Source organism: Bufo bufo, chromosome 4 (assembly GCF_905171765.1).
Source record: "Bufo bufo chromosome 4, aBufBuf1.1, whole genome shotgun sequence".
Taxonomy (NCBI): Eukaryota; Metazoa; Chordata; class Amphibia; order Anura; family Bufonidae; genus Bufo; species Bufo bufo.
In genome coordinates this window covers 451,886,148-451,908,222 of record NC_053392.1, presented here as the reverse complement: position 1 = coordinate 451,908,222, position 22,075 = coordinate 451,886,148, and the positions used below count along the sequence as shown (strand labels likewise).

The 22,075-nt window shown below is 46.9% G+C and overlaps 1 protein-coding gene across 11 annotated transcripts in view; it reads left to right on the top strand.

Moving 5' to 3' along the window:
• Positions 1-22,075, top strand: part of AFDN (afadin, adherens junction formation factor) — a 508,028-nt gene that overhangs the window by 236,826 nt on the left and 249,127 nt on the right. For all 11 annotated transcript variants that reach the window (XM_040429419.1, XM_040429420.1, XM_040429421.1 and 8 more), the window contains exon 14: positions 11,443-11,648. In XM_040429419.1, coding sequence (XP_040285353.1) covers positions 11,443-11,648 — 206 coding nt within the window. The remainder of the gene's footprint in view (positions 1-11,442; positions 11,649-22,075) is intronic.

Sequence of the window (22,075 nt, the reverse complement as noted above, 5' to 3'; positions counted from 1 at the left end):
GCAGGCGGAGGTAAGCCTACACTTGTGGGTAAAATTCTATGAGGCTTACTATTGCGGTATGAGGAGGTGAAGTGAACGATAATAAACCCCATCACTCACCCACCAAGGATTTCCCTTGCCGGCAACTCGATTACAATATCAGAGCAATTGTCTGGAACTGTGTCGGCAATTCGATTACAACATCAGAGCAATTGTCTGGAACTGTGTATAGCTATTGTAATAAGAGTGGATATTCTCTACAAAAAAGCATTTAGTGTGCGGAGCGCTAATTGAATACTACCCATCTCTGGACATAATTCTGTTGATACGGGACATTATTAATACACAGTCATTCACCAGCACAATCGGTGTGATTTCACAATACAACAAAAGAGTATTGTATGGGACCATTTTATGAAGTTTGACCCATCAGGAGGAGTACTATTCTAGAAAGCGGAGACTGATTGCAACATTTTCTCTCCAATTTATTAGTCTATTTTTTTGAGGACCTATCGGGCCCATATTAGGAGACGCAGGAAGAGATAATTTAGTGCTATCAGTCCTTGCTACACTTCCTTTTTAAACAATTTTTTTTTTTACCATTGATAATATGCATATTGTGTTTTGATGTAATATTTATCTGCAATCCTATTTTTTTTTTAATTGTATTTGTCATTGTTGACATATATTTTACACACCATAATAAATAGTATCCTATTTTTTCCGTATACGAGTGCCTATCCCATATTTTAGTACATAACATAGTACATAGGGCCGAAAAAAGACATTTGTCCATCCAGTTCGGCCTGTCATCCTTCAAGTTGATCCAGAGGACGGAAGAAAAAAAAAAAAACACTGAGGTAGAAGCCAATTTTCCTCACTTTAGGGGAATAAAAAATTCCTTCCCGACTCCAATCAGGCAATCAGAATAAGGGTCCATTCACACTTCCGTTTTTTCTTTCCTGATCTGTTCCGTTTTTTGCGGAACAACAGATCTGGACCCATTCATTTTCAATGGGTCCAGGAAAAAATCGGACAGCACAATGTGTGCTGTCCGTTTCCGTTGTTCCGTTCCGCATGTCCTTTTAAAGAGGACCTTTCACCGATTCTTACCCTATGAACTAACTATACAGATATGTAGAGCGGCGCCCGGGGATCTCACTGCACTTACTATTATCCCCGGGCACCGCTCCGTTCTCCTGCTATGCCCTCCGGTATCTCCGCTCACTAAGTTATAGTAGGCGGAGATACCAGTCCCTAAGTTATGGTAGGCGGAGTCTGCCCTAGCGCTGGCCAATCGCAGCGCAGAGCTCACAGCCTGGGAGGTTATTTTCTCCCAGGCTGTGAGCTCTGCAATGCGATTGGCCAGCGCTAGGGCAGACTCCGCCTACCATAACTTAGGGAACGGAGATACCGGAGGACATAGCAGGAGAACGGAGCGGCGCCCGGGGATAATAGTAAGTGCAGAGAGATCCCCGGGCGCCGCTCCACATGTCTGTATACTTAGTTCATAGGGTAAGAATCGGTGAAAGGTCCTCTTTAAATATAAAACATGTCCTATTCTTTTCCGCAAAATTCAGATCCTGGTACAATACAAAGTCAATGGATCCGCAAAAAACGGAAGACATTCGGATGTCATTACGTATGTCATCCGTTTTATGCGGATTCCGTTCCTGGAAATTACATTTTAATTTTAATTTTATTTTTTTCAAAGAAATCCAAACAACTTTATTTGCTTATTGAAATTTATACATGTTTCCGTTTTTTGCGGATCCGCAAAAAACGGATGACATACGGAAACATTTTCAGGAACAACGGATCCGCAAAAAACGGACCGAAAATCTGGATATAGAAAAATACTGACGTGTGAATGTAGCCTTACTCCCTGGATCAACGACCCCTCTCTAGTAGCTATAGCCTGTAATATTATTACGCTCCAGAAATACATCCAGGCCCCTCTTGAATTCCTTTATTGTACTCACCATCACCACCTCCTCAGGCAGAGAGTTCCATAGTCTCACTGCTCTTACCGTAAAGAATCCTTTTCTATGTGTACAAACCTTCTTTCCTCCAGACGCAGAGGATGTCCCCTCGTCAGTCACAGTTCTGGGGATAAATAGATGATGTGAGAGATCTCTGTACTGACCCCTGATATATTTATACATAGTAATTAGATCTCCCCTCAGTCGTCTTTTTTCTAAAGTGAATAACCCTAATTTTGATAATCTTTCAGGGTGCTGTAGTTGCCCCATTCCAGTTATTACTTTAGTTGCCCTCCTCTGGGCCCTCTCCAACTCGGTCTGCCTTGTTCACAGGAGCCCAGAACTGACTAGCGATTTGTAAAGTGGTAGGACTATGTTCTTATCACTGGTATCTATGCCCCCTTTTTATTTTTTTGAATCAGTGTATTTTTTTTTATTGTCGATAAAATTGCAGCCAAATGACAATCAGCAAGTAACATTTGTTTACACAATAAAGTGCATCAATATTACAATATCTATTCGTTTTTGTCTTCATTACATCGCGTGCTTGACAACATTTTTTTTTATTCTCCCCCCCCCCCCCCCCATTTTTAATACCCTCCCACCCCAACCCTAACCCATAACAAAAAGTGCATTGTATTGTTTAGTGTTGTACATCATTACATCCCATTACAATGTGCGGTGAGACGGCCAACCCAACATCACATAGCATCCTATCATATTTAACAGAGCATATCCTATATTTCACTACTAGTATGGGACATTCCACAGAGTCAATCTCATTCTCTCAGCGATTCAACACGATACATTGTGGACTATAACGTGTGAACAGGATTACGGTAATCTACCTAATCCAGACATTTTGATCTCTGATACATTCTTCTGCTAGCGTCCTTGAAACTAATCCGGAATCGGACAGCCATCTATGCCCCTTTTTGATGCAACCCATTATCTTATTGGCCTTGACAGCAGCTTCCTTACACTGGTTTTTGCAGCTTAGTTTGCTGTTTATTAAAATTCCTAGATACTTTTCCATGTCGGTGTTACCGAGTGTTTTACCATTTAGTATGTACGGGTGACTTGCATTATTCCTTCCCATGTGCATAACTTTACATTTGTCAGTGTTAAACCTCATCTTCCACTTATCTGCCCAAGCCTCCAATCTATCCAGATCCCTCTGTAGTAGTATACTGTCTTCTTCAGTGTTAATTACTTTACACAGTTTAGTGTCATCTGCGAAAATTGATACTTTACTATGCAAGCCTTCTACAAGATCATTAATAAATATATTGAAGGGAATAGGGCCCAAAACTGACCCCTGAGGTACCCCACTAGTGACAGTGACCAGGGGGTAACTAAAGGCTCATGGGCTCCGGTGCAAGAGTTCAGCTTGGGCCCCCCTTCCCTCAGTGCTTTGTGTGTCTTCTTATGTGGCACAAGTGTCTTTGGGCCCCTTCATGCTCCTGGGCCCGGTAGCGACTGCTACCTCTGCACCCCCTATAGCTACACCCCTGACAGTGACCCACTCTGAGTGTGTACTGTTAATAACCACCCTCTGTTTTCTATCATTGAGCCAGTTACTTACCCACATACAGACGTTTTCTCCCAGTCCGAGCATTCTCATTTTATATACGAACCTTTTATGTGGTACAGTGTCAAATGCTTTGGAGAAGTCCAGATATACGACATCCATTGATTCACCGCAGTCAAGTCTAGAACTTACCTCCTCATAGAAACTGATTTAAATTAGTTTGGCATGACCGATCCCTCATGAAGCCATGCTGATATGGCGTTATTTGCTTATTTCTGTTGAGATGCTCTAAGATAGCATCTCTTAGAAAACCTTCAGTTTACCCACAACAGATGTTTAATTTACTGGCCTATAGTTTCCAGGCTCTGTTTTTGGACCCTTTTTGAATATTGGCACGACATTTGCAATGCGCCAATCCTGTGGGACATTCCCTGTCAGTATAAAGTCCGCAAATATCAGAAATAAGGGTCTGGCTATGACATTACTTAATTCCCTTACGATACGGGGGTGTATGCCATCCGGTCCTGGCGATTTTGTCTATTTTAATCTTTTTAAGTCGCTGATGTACTTCTTCCTGGGTCAGACAGGACACTTTTAATGGGGAATTTATTTTTACATTCTGCATGTTATCTGACAGTTTATTTTCCTCAGTGAATACATTGGAGAAAAAAATATTTAACAGCTTTTGCTTTCTCCTCGTCGCTCTCTGCGACTCCCCCCTCATTACTCTTTAAAGGGCCGACACCTTCAGATTTATACTTTTTACCATTTATATAATTGAAAAACATTTTAGAGTTAGTTTTACTCTCTTTGGCAATTAATCTCTTGGTCTCTAGTTTGGCTGCTTTTATTTGTTTTTTTAAATGTTCTATTTTTTTCCTTAGAGTTTTTCAGTGCTTCCATGCTACCCTCCTGTGTTAGTGATTTTATATGCTTTATTTTTGTCATTTATTGCTTTCTTTACAGTTCTATTTATCCACATTGTTCTATTTTTTTTTGCGATGTGGAGGCACGAGGGGAAACCCCACGGAAGCACTCAATAGTGCTTCCGTGGGGTTTTCGTGCCTCCGTCCCACACCAGACCTTCCGGATTGCGGACCTATTCAAGTGAATGGGTCCGCATCCGTGATGCGGGATGTTCCCGGCTAATGTCCGCACATTGCGGACCTACTGTTTGCGGGCTTCAATATGGGCAATGGCTGTGTGCTTGAGCCCTTAAGGAGCTGTCAGCTGAGCTGCCTGACCGAACTAAGTGAAAATTCAGATCCTGTTACTAGAGAAATTTTTTAATAAAGACCAATTTAAAAAATATTTTTAGCTCTAAATGAGCATAGTGCAATAATAAAAAAAAATTGGCCCCAAAGGTCTCCGTAGCCTTTAGGTCTGGGGAATTAGGGAAGCATGGTCCTGCTGGAAGATCCTATCTGCCCCAGAAAAGAAAATCCGCTTGTATGAGTGTAAGTGATCTGCAAGGATGGATTCTTACCAAATGGCTTGTATGCCCAGAAAATGGCATGAAAAATTTCCCAGGACCATTACTATGCCACCACCCTCTTGTGTTCTTCTAGCAATGGTTGCAGGTTATTTGTTCTGTTTCTCGCCTGACACACCACTGTCCTTCTGTTCGATGAAGCAGGAAATATGACTCATTGGAGAAGCAACCCTTTGCCAAGCAGTGATGTCCAATTCCAATACTGCTTTAAAAAATTTCTACCTATGCAGTTTCGTTAGCAGAGGTGCATTGACCATATTTCTGCTTCGGATCCCCATCCACAGTATGGTTCGGGGAACTGTTTTAGATACACATCTGGTAGCCCCCCTATTCCCTTTGGTGATGAGCTACTCCACTGTAGCAGCAATCCACCCTTGCGCAACTTCCTAGCCGACGTTCACCCCTTACATTCATGGCACCTGGTGCTCCGTAGTTTCCATGTGGCTTATTCTCATTGGTGCCATTTGTCAGCACTTTTGCCACAGAAGCACGCAACAGTTCACAAATTGTGCAGCTGCTACCCATGGCCTGGAAGACAATAGTTATCCTTATTTGCAACTCATATTAATCTCCCCTTTCACCCATGACAGCAACCATGTATATTTGTGCAAACAGCCTATCGCAACACCTTTATATACCCACCAAACAGGCTCGTGACGCGTTACTAACTTCATGAGCTACGGGTATAGTCTGCCACCATCGAAAGTAGGAAGTGGCCATAATGGGACTTGATATAATTGATGTGTTTTACGAACACATGTAAAAATCATGGTTATTAATGATTAAAAGTTAGACACATTTATGGCAATTTACCTTTGCTTTTTACTCGTTTTTTTTTTATTACTTTGCCTTTTAAAAAGTTTTTTCCAATACAGCTTTCCATTTCAGTGCAGTTGCAGACTTACCTTCGGCTTTACCGTGAATTCCTTAAGTGAACTGCTCTGATGTGTAGCCCTTTTATGTGAACTCCTGACAGGTCATAAACACTCATTTAAGTTAAATTCTTATGAAACTGATAAGACTATAGGTATAATGACTAAGCAGTCAGAATTTTATAGATAAGGGCTACAGAAGTACAGTAAAACAGAAAGTAATGGTCTGCAAATGCACTGGAAGCTGTAGTGGTAAATATATTTAAAGGCTTTTTAAAAGACTAGTTGAAAAATGTTTCAAGATTAATGAAATGCAGATATAAAAATAATTGCTCCCAAATGTGTCTATAGCGTTTAAAGGGTTTCTGTCACCCCACTAAAGTGTTGTTTTTTTTTGGGCTAGTTAAATTAGTTATATAGTGATATATTAAAATATAATAGTGTTCCTTACTTTGATCCAGCAGTTTAGTCAAAAAACGAAGTTTTATCATATGCAAATTCGGTCTCTACCAGCAAGTAGGGCGTCTACTTGCTGGTAGCTGCTGCAGAAATCCGCCCCCTCCTCTTGTTGATTGACAGGGCCAGCCGGGATCTCCTCCTCCGGCCAGCCCTGTCGGCATTTCAAAAATCGCGCGCCCATGTTGAATCTGCGCAGGCGCTCTGAGATGAGGAGGCTCGTCTCCTCAGAGCTCCCTCAGTGCGCCTGCGCCGATGACATCATCGAAATAGAAGACGTCGTCGGCGCAGGCGCACTGAGGGAGTTCTGAGGAGACGAGCCTCCTCATCTCAGAGCGCCTGCGCAGATTCAACACGGGCGCGCGATTTTTGAAATGCCGACAGGGCTGGCCGGAGGAGGAGATCCCGGCTGGCCCTGTCAATCAACAAGAGGAGGGGGCGGATTTCTGCAGCAACCAGCAAGTAGACGCCCTACTTGCTGGTAGAGACCGAATTTGCATATGATAAAACTTCGTTTTTTGACTAAACTGCTGGATCAAAGTAAGGAACACTATTATATTTTAATATATCGCTATATAACTAATTTAACTAGCCCAAAAAAAAAAAATCACTTTAGTGGGGTGACAGAAACCCTTTAAAGGGAACCTGTCACCGGGATTTGATGTATAGAGCTGAGGACATGGGTTTCTAGATGGTCGCTAGCACATCCGCAATACCCAGTCCCCATAGCTCTGTGTGCTTTTATTGTGGAAAAAAACCGGTTTGATCCATATGCAAATTACCCTGAGATGTGTCCTGTACATGAGATGAGTCCAGCGTGAAGGAGCGCAGCACCGCCTGCATCCTCAGAATCTCCTCCTTGCTCCCAGACGTCAGACAGCCAGAGCGCCGTAATCTCGCGATGCACGAGCTAGCGCATGTGCAGTGTCCTCATAGTGTTCCTTCCCTGTGCTGGCATCAGCCTCAGGGAAGGAACAGCGCTCGTGCATTGCGAGATTACGGCGCTCTGGCTGTCTGACGGGGAGCAAGGAGGAGATTCTGAGGATGCGGGGCGGTGCTGCGCTCCTTCACGCTGGACTCCTCATGTACAGGACACATCTCAGGGTAATTTGCATATGGATCAAACAGTTTTTTTCCCCACAGTAAAAGCACACAGAGCTATGGGGACTGGGTATTGCGGATGTGCTAGCGACCATCTAGCAACCCATGTCCTCAGCTGTATACATCAAATCCCGGTGACTGGTTCCCTTTAAGAACAAAATAAGAGCAGAAATACATAACCACTTCTTTCACCTTTTTTTAAAACTACAGCGTGTTCATTGCTGCTGCAGTTTTAACAGAAGAAAAATATGTACTAGCTCCATTTGATCTAGGGGTCTATTAACCCATTGTGGTCATTGCCCATGTATCACAAAATCTCAGTAGAGGACATGATTTGACTGCTAAGTCGGAATAGACCATAACTTTGTAATATTTGCCAACTTAAAGGGCTATTCGAGGGTTTATTATTGATGGTCATCAGTCGGATGGGCAAGGGTCTGACCTCCACTTTCTTAAATACATGTGCTATGTAAATGTTATTGTTTTAATACAAAAAGTTGCACAGTTGCAAGAAAAAGTATGTGAACCCTTTGGAATGAAATGGATTTCTGCACAATTTGGTCATAAAATGTGATCTGATCTTCATCTAAGTCACAACAATATACAGGGTGGGCCATTTATATGGATACACCTTAATAAAATCGGAATGGTTGGTGATATTAACTACCTGTTTGTGGCACATTAGTATATGTGAGGGGGGAAACTTTTCAAGATGGGTGGTGACCATGGCGGCCATTTTGAAGTCGGCCATTTTGAATCCAACTTTTGTTTTTTCAATAGGAAGAGGGTCATGTGACACATCAAACTTATTGGGAATTTCACAAGAAAAACAATGGTGTGCTTGGTTTTAACGTAACTTTATTCTTTCATGAGTTATTTACAAGTTTCTGACCACTTGTTCTAAAATGTGCTCAATGTGCTCCTTATTGTGTTGGGTGTCAGGTCCGAGCATTCCTAGATGAATAGTTTCCTGGAAAGTGGATTGGTCGTCGTTGGCTAGTTGAATGGCCCTCAAGGTTTCCCGATCTGACCCCCTTAGACTTTTATGTTTAGGGTCATCTGAAGGCAATTGTCTATGCTGTGAAGATACGAGATGTGCAGCACCTGAAACTACGGATACTGGAAGCCTGTGCTAGCATTTCTCCTGCGGTGTTGCTATCAGTGTGTGAAGAGTGGGAGAAGAGGGTTGCATTGACAATCCAACACAATGGGCAGCACATTGAGCACATTTTATAAGTGGTCAGAAACTTGTAAATAACTAATGAAAGAATAAAGTTACGTTAAAACCAAGCACACCATTGTTTTTCTTGTGAAATTCCCAATAAGTTTGATGTGTCACATGACCCTCTTCCTATTGAAAAAACAAAAGCTGGATTCAAAATGGCCGACTTCAAAATGGCCACCATGGTCACCACCCATCTTGAAAAGTTTCCCCCCTCACATAACTTCCTGTGGCGTTTCCTGTAGTTGCAGATCAGACTTGCACAACGGTCAGGAGTAATTCTTGACCATTCCTCTTTACAGAACTGTTTCAGTAAAGCAATATTCTTGGGATGTCTGGTGTGAATCTCTTTCTTGAGGTCATGCCGCAGCATCTCAATCGGGTTGAGGTCAGGACTCTGACTGGGCCACTCCAGAAGGCGTATTTTCTTCTGTTTAAGCCATTCTGTTGTTGATTTTACTTCTATGCTTTGGGTTGTTGTCATGTTGCTGCAACACCCATCTTCTGTTGAGCTTCAGCTGGTGGACAGATGGCCTTAAGTTCTCCTACAAAATGTCTTGATAAACTTGGGAATTCATTTTTCCTTCGATGATAGCAATCGGTCCAGGCCCTGACGCAGCAAAGCAGCCCCAAACCATGATGCCCCTACCACCATACTTCACAGTTGGGTTGAGGTTTTGATGTTGGTGTGCTGTGCCTCTCTTTCTCCACACATAGTGTTGTGTGTTTCTTCCAAACAACTCAACTTTGGTTTCATCTGTCCACAGAATATTTTGCCAGTACTGCTGTGGAACATCCAGGTGCTCTTGTGCAAATTGTAAACGTGCAGCAATGTTTTTTTTGGACAGCAGTGGCTTCCTCTATTTTATCCTCCCATGAAATCCATTTTTGTTTAGTGTTTTACGTATAGTAGATTCGCTAACAGGGATGTTAGCATATGCCAGAGACTTTTGTAAGTCTTTAGGTGACACTCTAGGATTCTTCTTCACCTCATTGAGCAGTCTGCGCTGTGCTCTTGCAGTCATCTTTACAGGACGGCCACTCCTAGGGAGAGTAGCAGCAGTGCTGAACTTTCTCCATTTATAGACAATTTATCTTACCGTGGACTGATGAACAGCTTTTGGAGATATTAACCCTTTCCAGCTTTATGCAAGTCAACAATTCTTAATCGTAGGTTTTCTGAGAGCTCTTTTGTGTGAGGCATCATTTACATCAGGCAATGCTTCTTGTGAAAAGCAAACCCAGAACTGGTGTTTTTTTTTTTTGTTTTGTTTTTTTTATAGGGCAGGGCAGCTGTAACCAACACCTCCAATCTCCTCTCATTGATTGGACTCCAGTTGGCTGACGCCTCACTCCAATTAGCTCTTGGAGATGTCATTAGTCTAGGGCAGGCATCCTCAAACTGCTGCCCTCCAGGTGTTGTAAAACTACAACTCCCACAATGCCCTGGTGTAGGCTGTTCAGGCATGCTGGGAGTTGTAGTTTTGCAACAGCTGGAGGGCCGCAGTTTGAGGATGCCTGGTCTAGGGGTTACATACTTTTTCCACCTGCACTGTGAATGTTTACATGGGGTGTTCAATAAAAACATGGTAACATTAAATTCTTTGTGTGTTAGGCTACTTTCATACCTGCGTTCAGGTGTCCGCTCGTGAGCTCCGTTTGAAGGAGCTCACGAGCGGTCCTGAACGCAGCCGTCCAGCCCTGATGCATTCTCAATGGAGGCGGATCCACTGAGAATGCATCTGCCTGCCAGCGCTCAGCCTCCGCTCAGTGAGCGGACACCTGAACGCTGCTTGCAGCGTTCGGGTGTCCGCCTGGCCGTGCGGAGGCGAGCGGATCCGTCCAGACTTACAATGTAAGTCAATGGGGACGGATCCGCTTGAAGATGACACCATATGGCTCAATCTTCAAGCGGATCCGTTCCCCATTGACTTTCAATGTAAAGTCTGAACGGATCCGCTCAGGCTACTTTCAGACTTAGAAAATTTTCTAAGTTATAATGCAGACGGATCCGTTCTGAACGGATGCGAACGTCTGCATTATAGGAGCGGATCCGTCTGATGAAACATCAGACGGATCCGCTCCGAACGCTAGTGTGAAAGTAGCCTTAGTTGTTTAAGCAGACTGTGATTGTCTATTGTTGTGACTTAGATGAAGATTAGATCACATTTTATGACCAATTTGTGCAGAAATCCATATCATTCCAAAAGGTTCATATACTTTTTCTTGCATCTGTATGTGGTTTTGATTTTAGATTTTTATGCTCTTTAAAGATCTAAATTATCTTAGTGGCCTACAAGGATTCTTTTGTGTTTTCTTAAAGGGGTTGTCTCAGTTCAGCTAATAGCATTTATCATGTAGACATGGTTAATACAAGGCACTTACTAATGTATAGTGATTGTCCATATTGCCTCCTTTGCTGGTTTGATTTTGTTTACTTTTTCCATCACATAATACACTGCTTGTATTCAGGGGTTACAACCACCCTGCAATCCAACAGCGGTGGTCGTGCTTGCACTACAGGAAAAAGTGCCGACCTCTCTCGTGGCCAGGACCGCAGGAGCGTGCATGTTGGCTGGTGCTCTGTTCTATAGTGTGACAGCATAGCCACAGCTACTGGATTGCAGGATCGGGTCGTAAGCCCTAGATCCAAGCAGTGTATAATGTGATGGGAAAATCAATCAAACCAGCATAGGAGGCAATGTGGACAATCAGAATACATTAGTAAGTCCCTTGTATTAACCATGTCTACATGATAAATGACAACACCTTTTTTAATGCCTTTTTTTTTTCTTCTCTCATTTCAGTGGAAGACTCCTTCCTCTCTGCTATTATTAACTATACCAATAGTTCAACAGTGCACTTCAAACTATCACCAACATATGTGTTGTATATGACCTGCCGGTATGTATTGTCTAATCAGTACAGGCCAGACTTCAATCCTGCTGAACGTACTCACAAGGTGATTGCCACTGTAAACAAGATGGTTAGCATGATGGAAGGCGTTATACAGGTGAGTAACTAGCTGTCATTGGGTGCCCACACATGTTTTCCAGTCGCGGGATCTGTATATATGAAATACCTAATAGCAGCTCCTGTACCTGCTATTTGAAACCGTAGCAAGTATCGGTGCAGTCTGAAAATGATCAAGAATTCACATGTGGATTCCGTAGCTAGACTGCATAATGTATGGTCACTGATGTTATAAAGGGCAACTAATATTAGGCTGCCAACACTGTTAAACATAGGTTTACCATCTTACAAATGTGTAAACAATGTGCATCGACAGTCTCTATCTTGGTGTTATCACACATTAGGGAAGATTTACTGATCTAATACTTCATGTAGTAAACGTGTGCTGCCTAGAAATCCATCAAATTTATGTATGATTTATCTGGTGCATGGCTGTCTAACTGATAACAACTATTGGCTTAGTTTGAGACAGAAGTTTACACCAGTGTTGTGATGCAATTTTGGTGCCAAATGCCTCATGTTAGGCCACACCTCTTAAAGGGGTTGTCCGGGTTCAGAGCTGAACCCCGACATACCCTTATTTTCACCCAGGCAGCCCCCCTGAGGCTAGCATCGGAGCATCTCATGCTCCGATGCGCTCCCTTGCCCTGCACTAGATCGTGCAGGGCACGGGTTCTTTTGTTTTCAATAACACACTGCCGTGTGGAAACTTCCGCCCATCAGTGTGTTCGGTGACGTCACCGGCTCTGATGGGCGGGCTTTAGCGATGCCCTAGCCGTTTTATTGGCTAGGGCAGCGCTAAATCCCGCCCATCAGTGCCGATGACTTCACCGAACATACTGATGGGTGGAAGTTTCCACACGGCAGCCGGGGTTCCTGGCAGCCACATGGAGAGCCTCGGTACGTCACCAGATCTCCAAAAAATGCCTTTGCCCTACGCGATTTAACGCAGGGCAAAGGAGAGCATCGGAGCATGATCTGCTCTGATGCTCAAGTCGGGGGGGGCTGCCTGGGTGAAAATGGAGGGATGTGCGGGTTCAGCTCTGAAACTGGACAACCCCTTTAACTGTAAAGCAAAACCCTTTGATTGTTGAGCCAAGCACTTTTGTCAGACTAGACACAGATAATCTTTCTAAACCTAAATGAACCGAATTGCGCCACATCTTTCCTCATTAGTGCTAACATTAGTAAATGGGGGTCATTGTGTCTGAATACCTTTTTATCTTTTTTGCATAAAGGCCGCCCCCTTGTTCATGGATTTATCTCCAATCATGTACTTGGCCACCGAATATCTGCTGTGTAAAACCGCAGTTTCACTGTTTAGCTTACAAAGACCAGACATCCACCATACATGTATGGCCTATGTTGGGAATGGGTTAAACAGTTCACATTTTAACCCTTTAATGACCAGGCCTGAAAAGGCCTTAACCGCTTGCCGCCACGCTAACGCCGAAAGGCGTCATTGCGGCGGCTCCCCCAGGCTACGCTAACGCCAATAGGCGTCATCTCGCGTGAGCCGAGATTTCCTGTGAACGCGCGCACACAGGCGCGCGCGCTCACAGGAACGGAAGGTAAGAGAGTTGATCTCCAGCCTGCCAGCGGCGATCGTTCGCTGGCAGGCTGGAGATGTGTTTTTTTTAACCCCTAACAGGTATATTAGACGCTGTTTTGATAACAGCGTCTAATATACCTGCTACCTGGTTCTCAGAGGACACAGGTAGCTCAGTAAAGTAGCACCAAGCACCACTACACTACACTACACCCCCCCCCCCCGTCACTTATTAACCCCTTATTAGCCCCTGATCACCCCTGATCACCCCATATAGACTCCCTGATCACCCTCCTGTCATTGATTACCCCCCTGTCATTGATCACACCCCTGTAAAGTTCCATTCAGACGTCCGCATGATTTTTACGGATCCACTGATAGATGGATCGGATCCGCAAAACGCACACGGACGTCTGAATGGAGCCTTACAGGGGCGTGATCAATGACTGTGGTGATCACCCCATATAGACTCCCTCATCACCCCCCTGTCATTGATCACACCCCTGTAAAGTTCCATTCAGACGTCCGCATGATTTTTACGGATCCACTGATAGATGGATCGGATCCGCAAAACGCACACGGACGTCTGAATGGAGCCTTACAGGAGCGTGATCAATGACTGTGGTGATCACCCCATATAGACTCCCTGATCACCCCCCTGTCATTGATTACCCCCCTGTCATTGATCACACCCCTGTAAAGCTCCATTCAGACGTCCGCATGATTTTTACGGATCCACTGATAGATGGATCGGATCCGCAAAACGCACACGGACGTCTGAATGGAGCCTTACAGGGGCGTGATCAATGACTGTGGTGATCACCCCATATAGACTCCCTGATCACCCCCCTGTCATTGATACACCCCTGTAAAGCTCCATTCAGACGTCCGCATGATTTTTACAGATCCACTGATAGATGGATCGGATCCGCAAAACGCATACGGACGTCTGAATGGAGCCTTACAGGGGCGTGATCAATGATTGTGGTGATCACCCCATATAGACTCCCTCATCACCCCCTGTCATTGATCACACCCCTGTAAAGCTCCATTCAGACGTCCGCATGATTTTTACAGATCCACTGATAGATGGATCGGATCCGCAAAACGCATACGGACGTCTGAATGGAGCCTTACAGGGGCGTGATCAATGATTGTGGTGATCACCCCATATAGACTCCCTGATTACCCCCCTGTCATTGATTACCCCCCTGTCATTGATCACCCCCCCCTGTCAGGCTGCATTCAGATGTCCGTATGATTTTTACGGATCCACTGATACATGGATCGGATCCGCAAAACACATACGGACATCTGAATGGAGCCTTATAGGGGGTGATCAATGACAGGGGGGTGATCACCCCATTTAGACTCTCTGATCACCCCCCCCTGTCATTGATCACCCCCCCTGTCATTGATCACCCCCCCCTGTCATTGATCACCCCCCCTGTCAGGCTCCATTCAGACATTTTTTTGGCCCAAGTTAGCGGAAATTATTATTTTTTTCTTACAAAGTCTCATATTCCACTAACTTGTGTCAAAAAATTAAATCTCACATGAACTCACCATACCCCTCACGGAATCCAAATGCGTAAAATTTTTTAGACATTTATATTCCAGACTTCTTCTCACGCTTTAGGGCCCCTAGAATGCCAGGGCAGTATAAATACCCCACATGTGACCCCATTTCGGAAAGAAGACACCCCCAGGTATTCCGTGAGGGGCATATTGAGTCCATGAAAGATTGAAATTTTTGTCCCAAGTTAGCGGAAAGGGAGACTTTGTGAGAAAAAAATAAAAAATATCAATTTCCGCTAACTTGTGCCAAAAAAAAAAAATTTCTATGAACTCGCCATGCCCCTCATTGAATACCTTGGGGTGTCTTCTTTCCAAAATGGGGTCACATGTGGGGTATTTATACTGCCCTGGCATTCTAGGGGCCCCAAAGCGTGAGAAGAAGTCTGGTATCCAAATGTCTAAAAATGCCCTCCTAAAAGGAATTTGGGCACCTTTGCGCATCTAGGCTGCAAAAAAAGTGTCACACATCTGGTATCGCCGTACTCAGGAGAAGTTGGGGAATGTGTTTTGGGGTGTCATTTTACATATACCCATGCTGGGTGAGAGAAATATCTTGGTCAAATGCCAACTTTGTATAAAAAAATGGGAAAAGTTGTCTTTTGCCAAGATATTTCTCTCACCCAGCATGGGTATATGTAAAATGACCCCCCAAAACACATTCCCCAACTTCTCCTGAATACGGCGATACCACATGTGTGACACTTTTTTGCAGCCTAGGTGGGCAAAGGGGCCCATATTCCAAAGAGCACCTTTAGGATTTCACAGGTCATTTACCTACTTACCACACATTAGGGCCCCTGGAAAATGCCAGGGCAGTATAACTACCCCACAAGTGACCCCATTTTGGAAAGAAGACACCCCAAGGTATTCCGTGAGGGGCATGGCGAGTTCCTAGAATTTTTTATTTTTTGTCACAAGTTAGTGGAAAATGATGATTTTTTTTTTTATTTTTTTTTCTTACAAAGTCTCATATTCCACTAACTTGTGACAAAAAATAAAAACTTCCACGAACTCACTATGCCCATCAGCGAATACCTTGGGGTGTTTTCTTTCCAAAATGGGGTCACTTGTGGGGTAGTTATACTGCCCTGGCATTCTAGGGGCCCAAATGTGTGGTAAGGAGTTTGAAATCAAATTCTGTAAAAAATGACCAGTGAAATCCGAAAGGTGCTCTTTGGAATATGGGCCCCTTTGCCCACCTAGGCTGCAAAAAAGTGTCACACATCTGGTATCTCCGTATTCAGGAGAAGTTGGGGAATGTGTTTTGGGGTGTCATTTTACATATACCCATGCTGGGTGAGAGAAATATCTTGGCAAAAGACAACTTTTACCATTTTTTTTATACAAAGTTGTCTTTTGCCAAGATATTTCTCTCACCCAGCATGGGTATATGTAAAATGACACCCCAAAACACATTCCCCAACTTCTCCTGAATACGGAGATACCACATGTGTGACACTTTTTTGCAGCCTAGGTGGGCAAAGGGGCCCACATTCCAAAGAGCACCTTTTGGATTTCACCAGCCATTTTTTACAGAATTTGATTTCAAACTCCTTACCACACATTTGGGCCCCTAGAATGCCAGGGCAGTATAACTACCCCACAAGTGACCCCATTTTGGAAAGAAGACATCCCAAGGTATTCGCTGATGGGCATAGTGAGTTCATGGAAGCTTTTATTTTTTGTCAGAAGTTAGTGGAATATGAGACTTTGTAAGAAAAAAAAAAAAAAAAATCATCATTTTCCGCTAACTTGTGACAAAAAATAAAAAGTTCTATGAACTCACTATGCCCATCAGCGAATACCTTAGGGTGTGTACTTTCCGAAATGGGGTCATTTGTGGGGTTTTTGTACTGTCTGGCCATTGTAGAACCTCAGGAAACATGACAGGTGCTCAGAAAGTCAGAGCTGCTTCAAAAAGCGGAAATTCACATTTTTGTACCATAGTTTGTAAACGCTATAACTTTTACCCAAACCATTTTTTTTTTTACCCAAACATTTTTTTTTTATCAAAGACATGTAGAACTATAAATTTAGAGCAAAATTTATATATGGATCTCGTTTTTTTTGCAACATTTTACAACTGAAAGTGAAAAATGTCATTCTTTTGCAAAAAAATCGTTAAATTTCGATTAATAACAAAAAAACTAAAAATGTCAGCAGCAATGAAATACCACCAAATAAAAGCTCTATTAGTGAGAAGAAAAGGAGGTAAAATTCATTTGGGTGGTAAGTTGCATGACCGAGCAATAAACGGTGAAAGTAGTGTAGTGCCGATTTGTTAAAAAGGGCCTGGTCTTTAGGGGGGTATAAACCTGTGGTTAAAGGGGTTGTCCATGTTATTTTTATTGATGTCCTATCAGGATAGATTATCAATATCGGATAGTCAGGGGTCCGACACCCCCACCAATCAGCTGGTTGAAGAGAAGGTGCACCCTGTGCCAGCCCAGCCTTATCATCATTGTTTACCTGCTCCTAACCGCAGAGGTGAGCAGGTGGAACTACAAGAAGTTGTCCCATTCACTTCAATGGGACAGATCATTCCTATATACTTGAATGAGCTGTCCCATTGAACCCCCGCCGCTTTGATATTGACCTATCCTTAGGATAGGTCATCAATAAAAATAACTTGGACAACCCCTTTAATGACAAAGCCAGATTTCTCGCCCATATTCCTTGGGGGACACAGGAAACCATGGGTATAGCTCTGCTCCCTAGGAGGCGTGACACTAAGTGAAAGCTGTAAGCCCCTCCTCCATCAGCTATACCCTTCAGCCTGGAGAAGAGACTGCCAGTTTTTGCTTAGTGTCCAAGGAGGCAAGACACCCCCTGCTTATGCAGGGTTGTTTTCCTATGATTTTTTATTTTTGCGTTATTTGTTGTTTTTAATTCGTTTTTTTTCTACCTACAGGGACAACAGAGGCGCATTAGACCCCTCTGTTTCTCCCGGGGTTGAGTTGCGCCAGTGCCGGTAATTCCGCACTGCCGCCTCCCCCACAGAAGACAAGGTGGACCAGGGCAGCCTCGCTCCCCTGCGTCCCGCCAGCTCAGGGTCGCCCGCACGCCAAGTCCCTCCCCCGGCTTCCTGCCACTGCGGTGCCAGGAGCTGAAGGGGCGACCCCGCTGGATGGATTGAGGGCGAAGACAGCGTATGGTGAGACAGGCTGCTCCAGCCTCCCCTTCCTCCCTCCCACCGCTGCTACAGGCCTCCTGGGCTCCCATGGCCACTGTTACTACATGGCCACTGCTACATCGTGCGCCCACCCCTCCCCCCCCCCCCCCCGGGCATATATCGGGACCGTTACCGGGCAGGGGAGTTTATCTGGGACGCTGCCTTCAGGGGACGGCTGCAGGAGAAAAGCAAGCCGTCTGCCACATCCAGGCGCGGAGGGGGCCGCTTTCTTGGCGTGAACGGCGCCATTTCAGGCCGGCACTTCATCATCCTTGGGGGTTAAAATCATTTTGCCGCGCGCGCGCGGCTCTGCTTCAGAGCGGCAGAGAGGGGGCGGAGCTTCCTACATGCGCTCCGCTACTTCCGGGTTCATCGCACAGTGCTGCGTGGAATCCTCTCTGCAGTGCGATCCGAAGCCGGTGCTGCTGCCTCTCCTCCACAGCCTCCTCAGTCTGTTCCCCTTACCGCTGCCGCTTGCATCATCCGGGTCTGGTAGGACTTTTAACCCCCTCCGTGCCACAGTACTGTCGCTTGGGTGTTATCCCCATTCCTTTCCTTGGGGTCTCCCACTTTAAGTGCAACATCTTTGTTCCACCATGTCAGACCCTTCTGCAGCCGCCAAGCCTTGGTACCATGCCTGTACTGCTTGTAGGGAACCCTTTCCCCGGGGGCAGTCTGATCCGCACTGTACTGCATGCCGGGCTCCACCGCAGCCTCAGTCGCCCGCTGTGTCGCTCCCTGCTGCCTCTGACCCGCCTGACTGGGCTAGATCCCTGTCCCAGGCCGTGGAAAGCCTCACTCATGTCGTGGGCCGCCTAATAGACAGGCCACCTACCCCGCAGGACGCCTCTCTGATTGTCGCGCCCTCCGGGTCCACTGCTTCTGCCGCTGCAGCGGGTTCACTCTCTATTAGTGACCCCTCCCGAGCTAGGCACTCTCAGAAGCGTATTAGAGTAGAGCGAGCCTCCTCCTCGGATGCCTCCCTCTCCCCGCCACGCGTGCGCACCCAGACGAGCCTCTCCTCTCCAAAGGATTCGCTCTCTGAAGGTGAATTGGCGGTTTCAGATTTGGAAATGGACTCGGCCCTGCCGTCCAAGCTAGCCTCAGCGATGGGTCAACTCATCTCTGATATTCGTGACACCTTTAAGGTGCAGGATGATCCCCCTAGCTCGGACGCAGCTAGCGTCTCATTTATCAGACCCAGGCAGGTCTCAAAAGTCTTTCCAATCCACTCTGATTTCTCCTCTGTGGTGTCTAAGGCTTGGGCTCGCCCGGACGCCCGTTTTGTCAACCCCAAGAAGCTGGACATTTGCTATCCTTTTCCAGCCGATGTCGTGGCCACATGGTCTTCCCCACCCAAGGTGGACCCCCCTGTGGCCCGGCTGTCAAAGAAAACGGCCATCCCTGTTCCCGACGGGTCCTCTCTTCAGTCAGCGGAGGACCGTCGCATGGAGACCCTTTCTAAGGGCATTTTTGCTGCCTCCGGTTCTGCTCTCAGACCGGTTTTTGCCTCTGCTTGGGCAGGGAAAGCAATCTCTGCTTGGGGTGCGCAGCTGGAACAGGAGTTGGACTCGGACGTCCCCATCCAGGACCTGCGTTCCTTGGCCCAGCTTATTGTTCGGGCCGGGAATTTTGTTTGTGAGGCCTCCCTTGATGCGGGAGCCCTTATTGCACGCTCCTCCGCCCTGGCAGTTTCCGTCAGGAGGGAGCTCTGGCTGAAGGTTTGGAAAGCGGACGCTGCCTCCAAACGTTCCTTGGCGGGGCTACCGTTTGCGGGTTCCCGCCTTTTCGGGGTCCGCCTAGACGAACTTATTTCGGAGGCCACGGGTGGTAAAAGCACCCATCTTCCTCAACCCCAAGCCAGGGGCGCCCCCCGCGGACGCCCTGGTGCGTCTCGTTTTCGGTCCTCCCGCAGGGCCTCTGGGGCTCCCACCACAGCTGCCGCTTCGGCTCCTCCCCAGGACAAGCATAGGAAGCCGTTTTTTCGGGCGCAGCCCTCCTGGCGCAAGCCGCAGGCTGCCCGCACACCCGCAGCAAAGCAATCCTCTGCCTGAAGGCGCGCCCCCACCCACCCGGGTGGGGGGCCGGCTCCTCCTTTTCAGGGACGTCTGGTTGGCTCACGTCTCCGACGCCTGGGCCCTCGAAATTGTGTGCTCCGGATACAAAATCGAATTTGCATCCTTCCCTCCAGATCGGTTCTTTCGCTCCCGCCCGCCACGGGACCCGAAACGCGCGGTTGCGTTCTCCGCGGCCGTTCAAGCCTTACTGGACAGGGGGGTGATTACCCCCGTTCCTCTAGAGGAAAGGTTCCAAGGGTTCTACTCGAACCTCTTTGTAGTTCCCAAGAAGGGAGGTTCCGTGCGGCCCATTTTGGACCTCAAAAAGCTCAACCGTTTTCTCCTCCTTCGACGGTTTCGGATGGAGTCCCTCCGTTTCGCGGTGGCTTCCCTGGAGCAGGGAGATTTCATGTCTTCCATCGATATACAGGATGCCTACCTCCATGTTCCGGTAGCCTGGTGTCACCATCGCTTCCTCCGATTCGCCGTGGGGGACCTCCACTTCCAGTTTGTCGCCCTTCCCTTTGGGCTGGCAACAGCCCCCCGGGTGTTCACCAAGGTCCTGGCCCCGGTTTTGGCCTTACTCCGTTCCAGGGGTGTTTTTCTGCTACCGTACTTGGACGATATCCTCATCAAGGCTCCGTCCCTTTCTCAAGCGGTTGCCAGCGTGGATCTCACTCTAGAGACTCTGACGAGGTTCGGTTGGGTCATCAACTTCCCCAAGTCCTCCCTTCCCCCCTCCAGACAACTGGTCTTCCTGGGAATGCTTTTAGACACGGGAGCGGCGGAAGTACGTCTTCCCTCGGAAAAACGTCTGATCCTCCGTGGGGCGGTTCGGGGTCTCCTTCTCCACCGTCGACCGTCCTTCCGCTTCTGCATGCGGGTCTTGGGGCAGATGGTTGCCTGCTTCGAGGCGATCCCGTTTGCGCAGTTTCACTCCCGCCCTCTCCAACGGGCGATCCTCTCCTCCTGGGACAAATCGCCGCAGTCTCTGGATCATCCCTTCCATCTATCGCCTCCGGTGAGGTCATCTCTCCGCTGGTGGTTACAGTCCCCTCTTCTGGGCAGGTCTTTTCTGCCACTCAACTGGTTGGTGGTTACAACCGATGCCAGTCTCTTGGGCTGGGGAGGCGTGTTTCCTCCCCGATCCGTCCAGGGCATTTGGTCTCCATTGGAGTCCAAACTCTCGATCAATGTCCTGGAGCTGAGAGCGGCCCTTTTGTCTCTACGACACTAGACTTATCTGTTGAAGGGTCATCCAGTTCGTGTACAATCGGACAACGACACGGCTGTGGCGTACATAAACCACCAGGGGGGCACTCGCAGCGCTGCTGCAATGAGGGAGGTCTCCAGCATTCTTCGTTGGGCGGAAGCCCACGTCCCGGCCCTATCGGCAATTTTTATTCCAGGGGTGGACAATTGGGCGGCGGACTTCCTCAGTCGCACCACTGTCGACCCCGGCGAGTGGTCTCTTCACCCGGAGGTATTCGAGGCCATTTGCCTTCGTTGGGGCATACCGGACGTGGACCTCATGGCCTCCAAGTTCAATCACAAGGTCCCCGCCTATCTGTCCAGGGCCAGGGATCCGGGAGCTTGCGGAGCCGACGCCCTCGTTCTTCCTTGGCGAGGCTTCGCGCGTCCATACATATTCCCTCCCATCCCACTCCTGCCCAAGGTCCTTCGGAAGATCGCGGCGGAAGGCGTCTCGGTGATTCTGGTCGCTCCGGACTGGCCCCGCCGGTCTTGGTATGCCGACCTCATGCTGCTCCTGGCAGACGCGCCCTGGCCGCTGCCCGCCAGGGAAGATCTTCTCTCTCAGGGACCGATCTTCCACCCGCGTTTAAGGTCCCTACGTTTGACGGCGTGGTTGTTGAGACCACCGTCCTGACACGTAGGGGTTTTTCTGCGGACGTCGTCCGCACCATGATCCGCGCCCGTAAGCCGTCCTCTTCTAGGATCTATTATAGGACCTGGAGGACCTATTTGGGGTTCTGTGCCGATCTGGGGATTCCTCCGCTCCGCTTTTCTCTCCCCACCGTTTTGTCCTTCCTGCAGAGCGGACTTGCCCAAGGTCTGGGTCTTAGTTCTTTGAAGGGTCAGGTGTCTGCGCT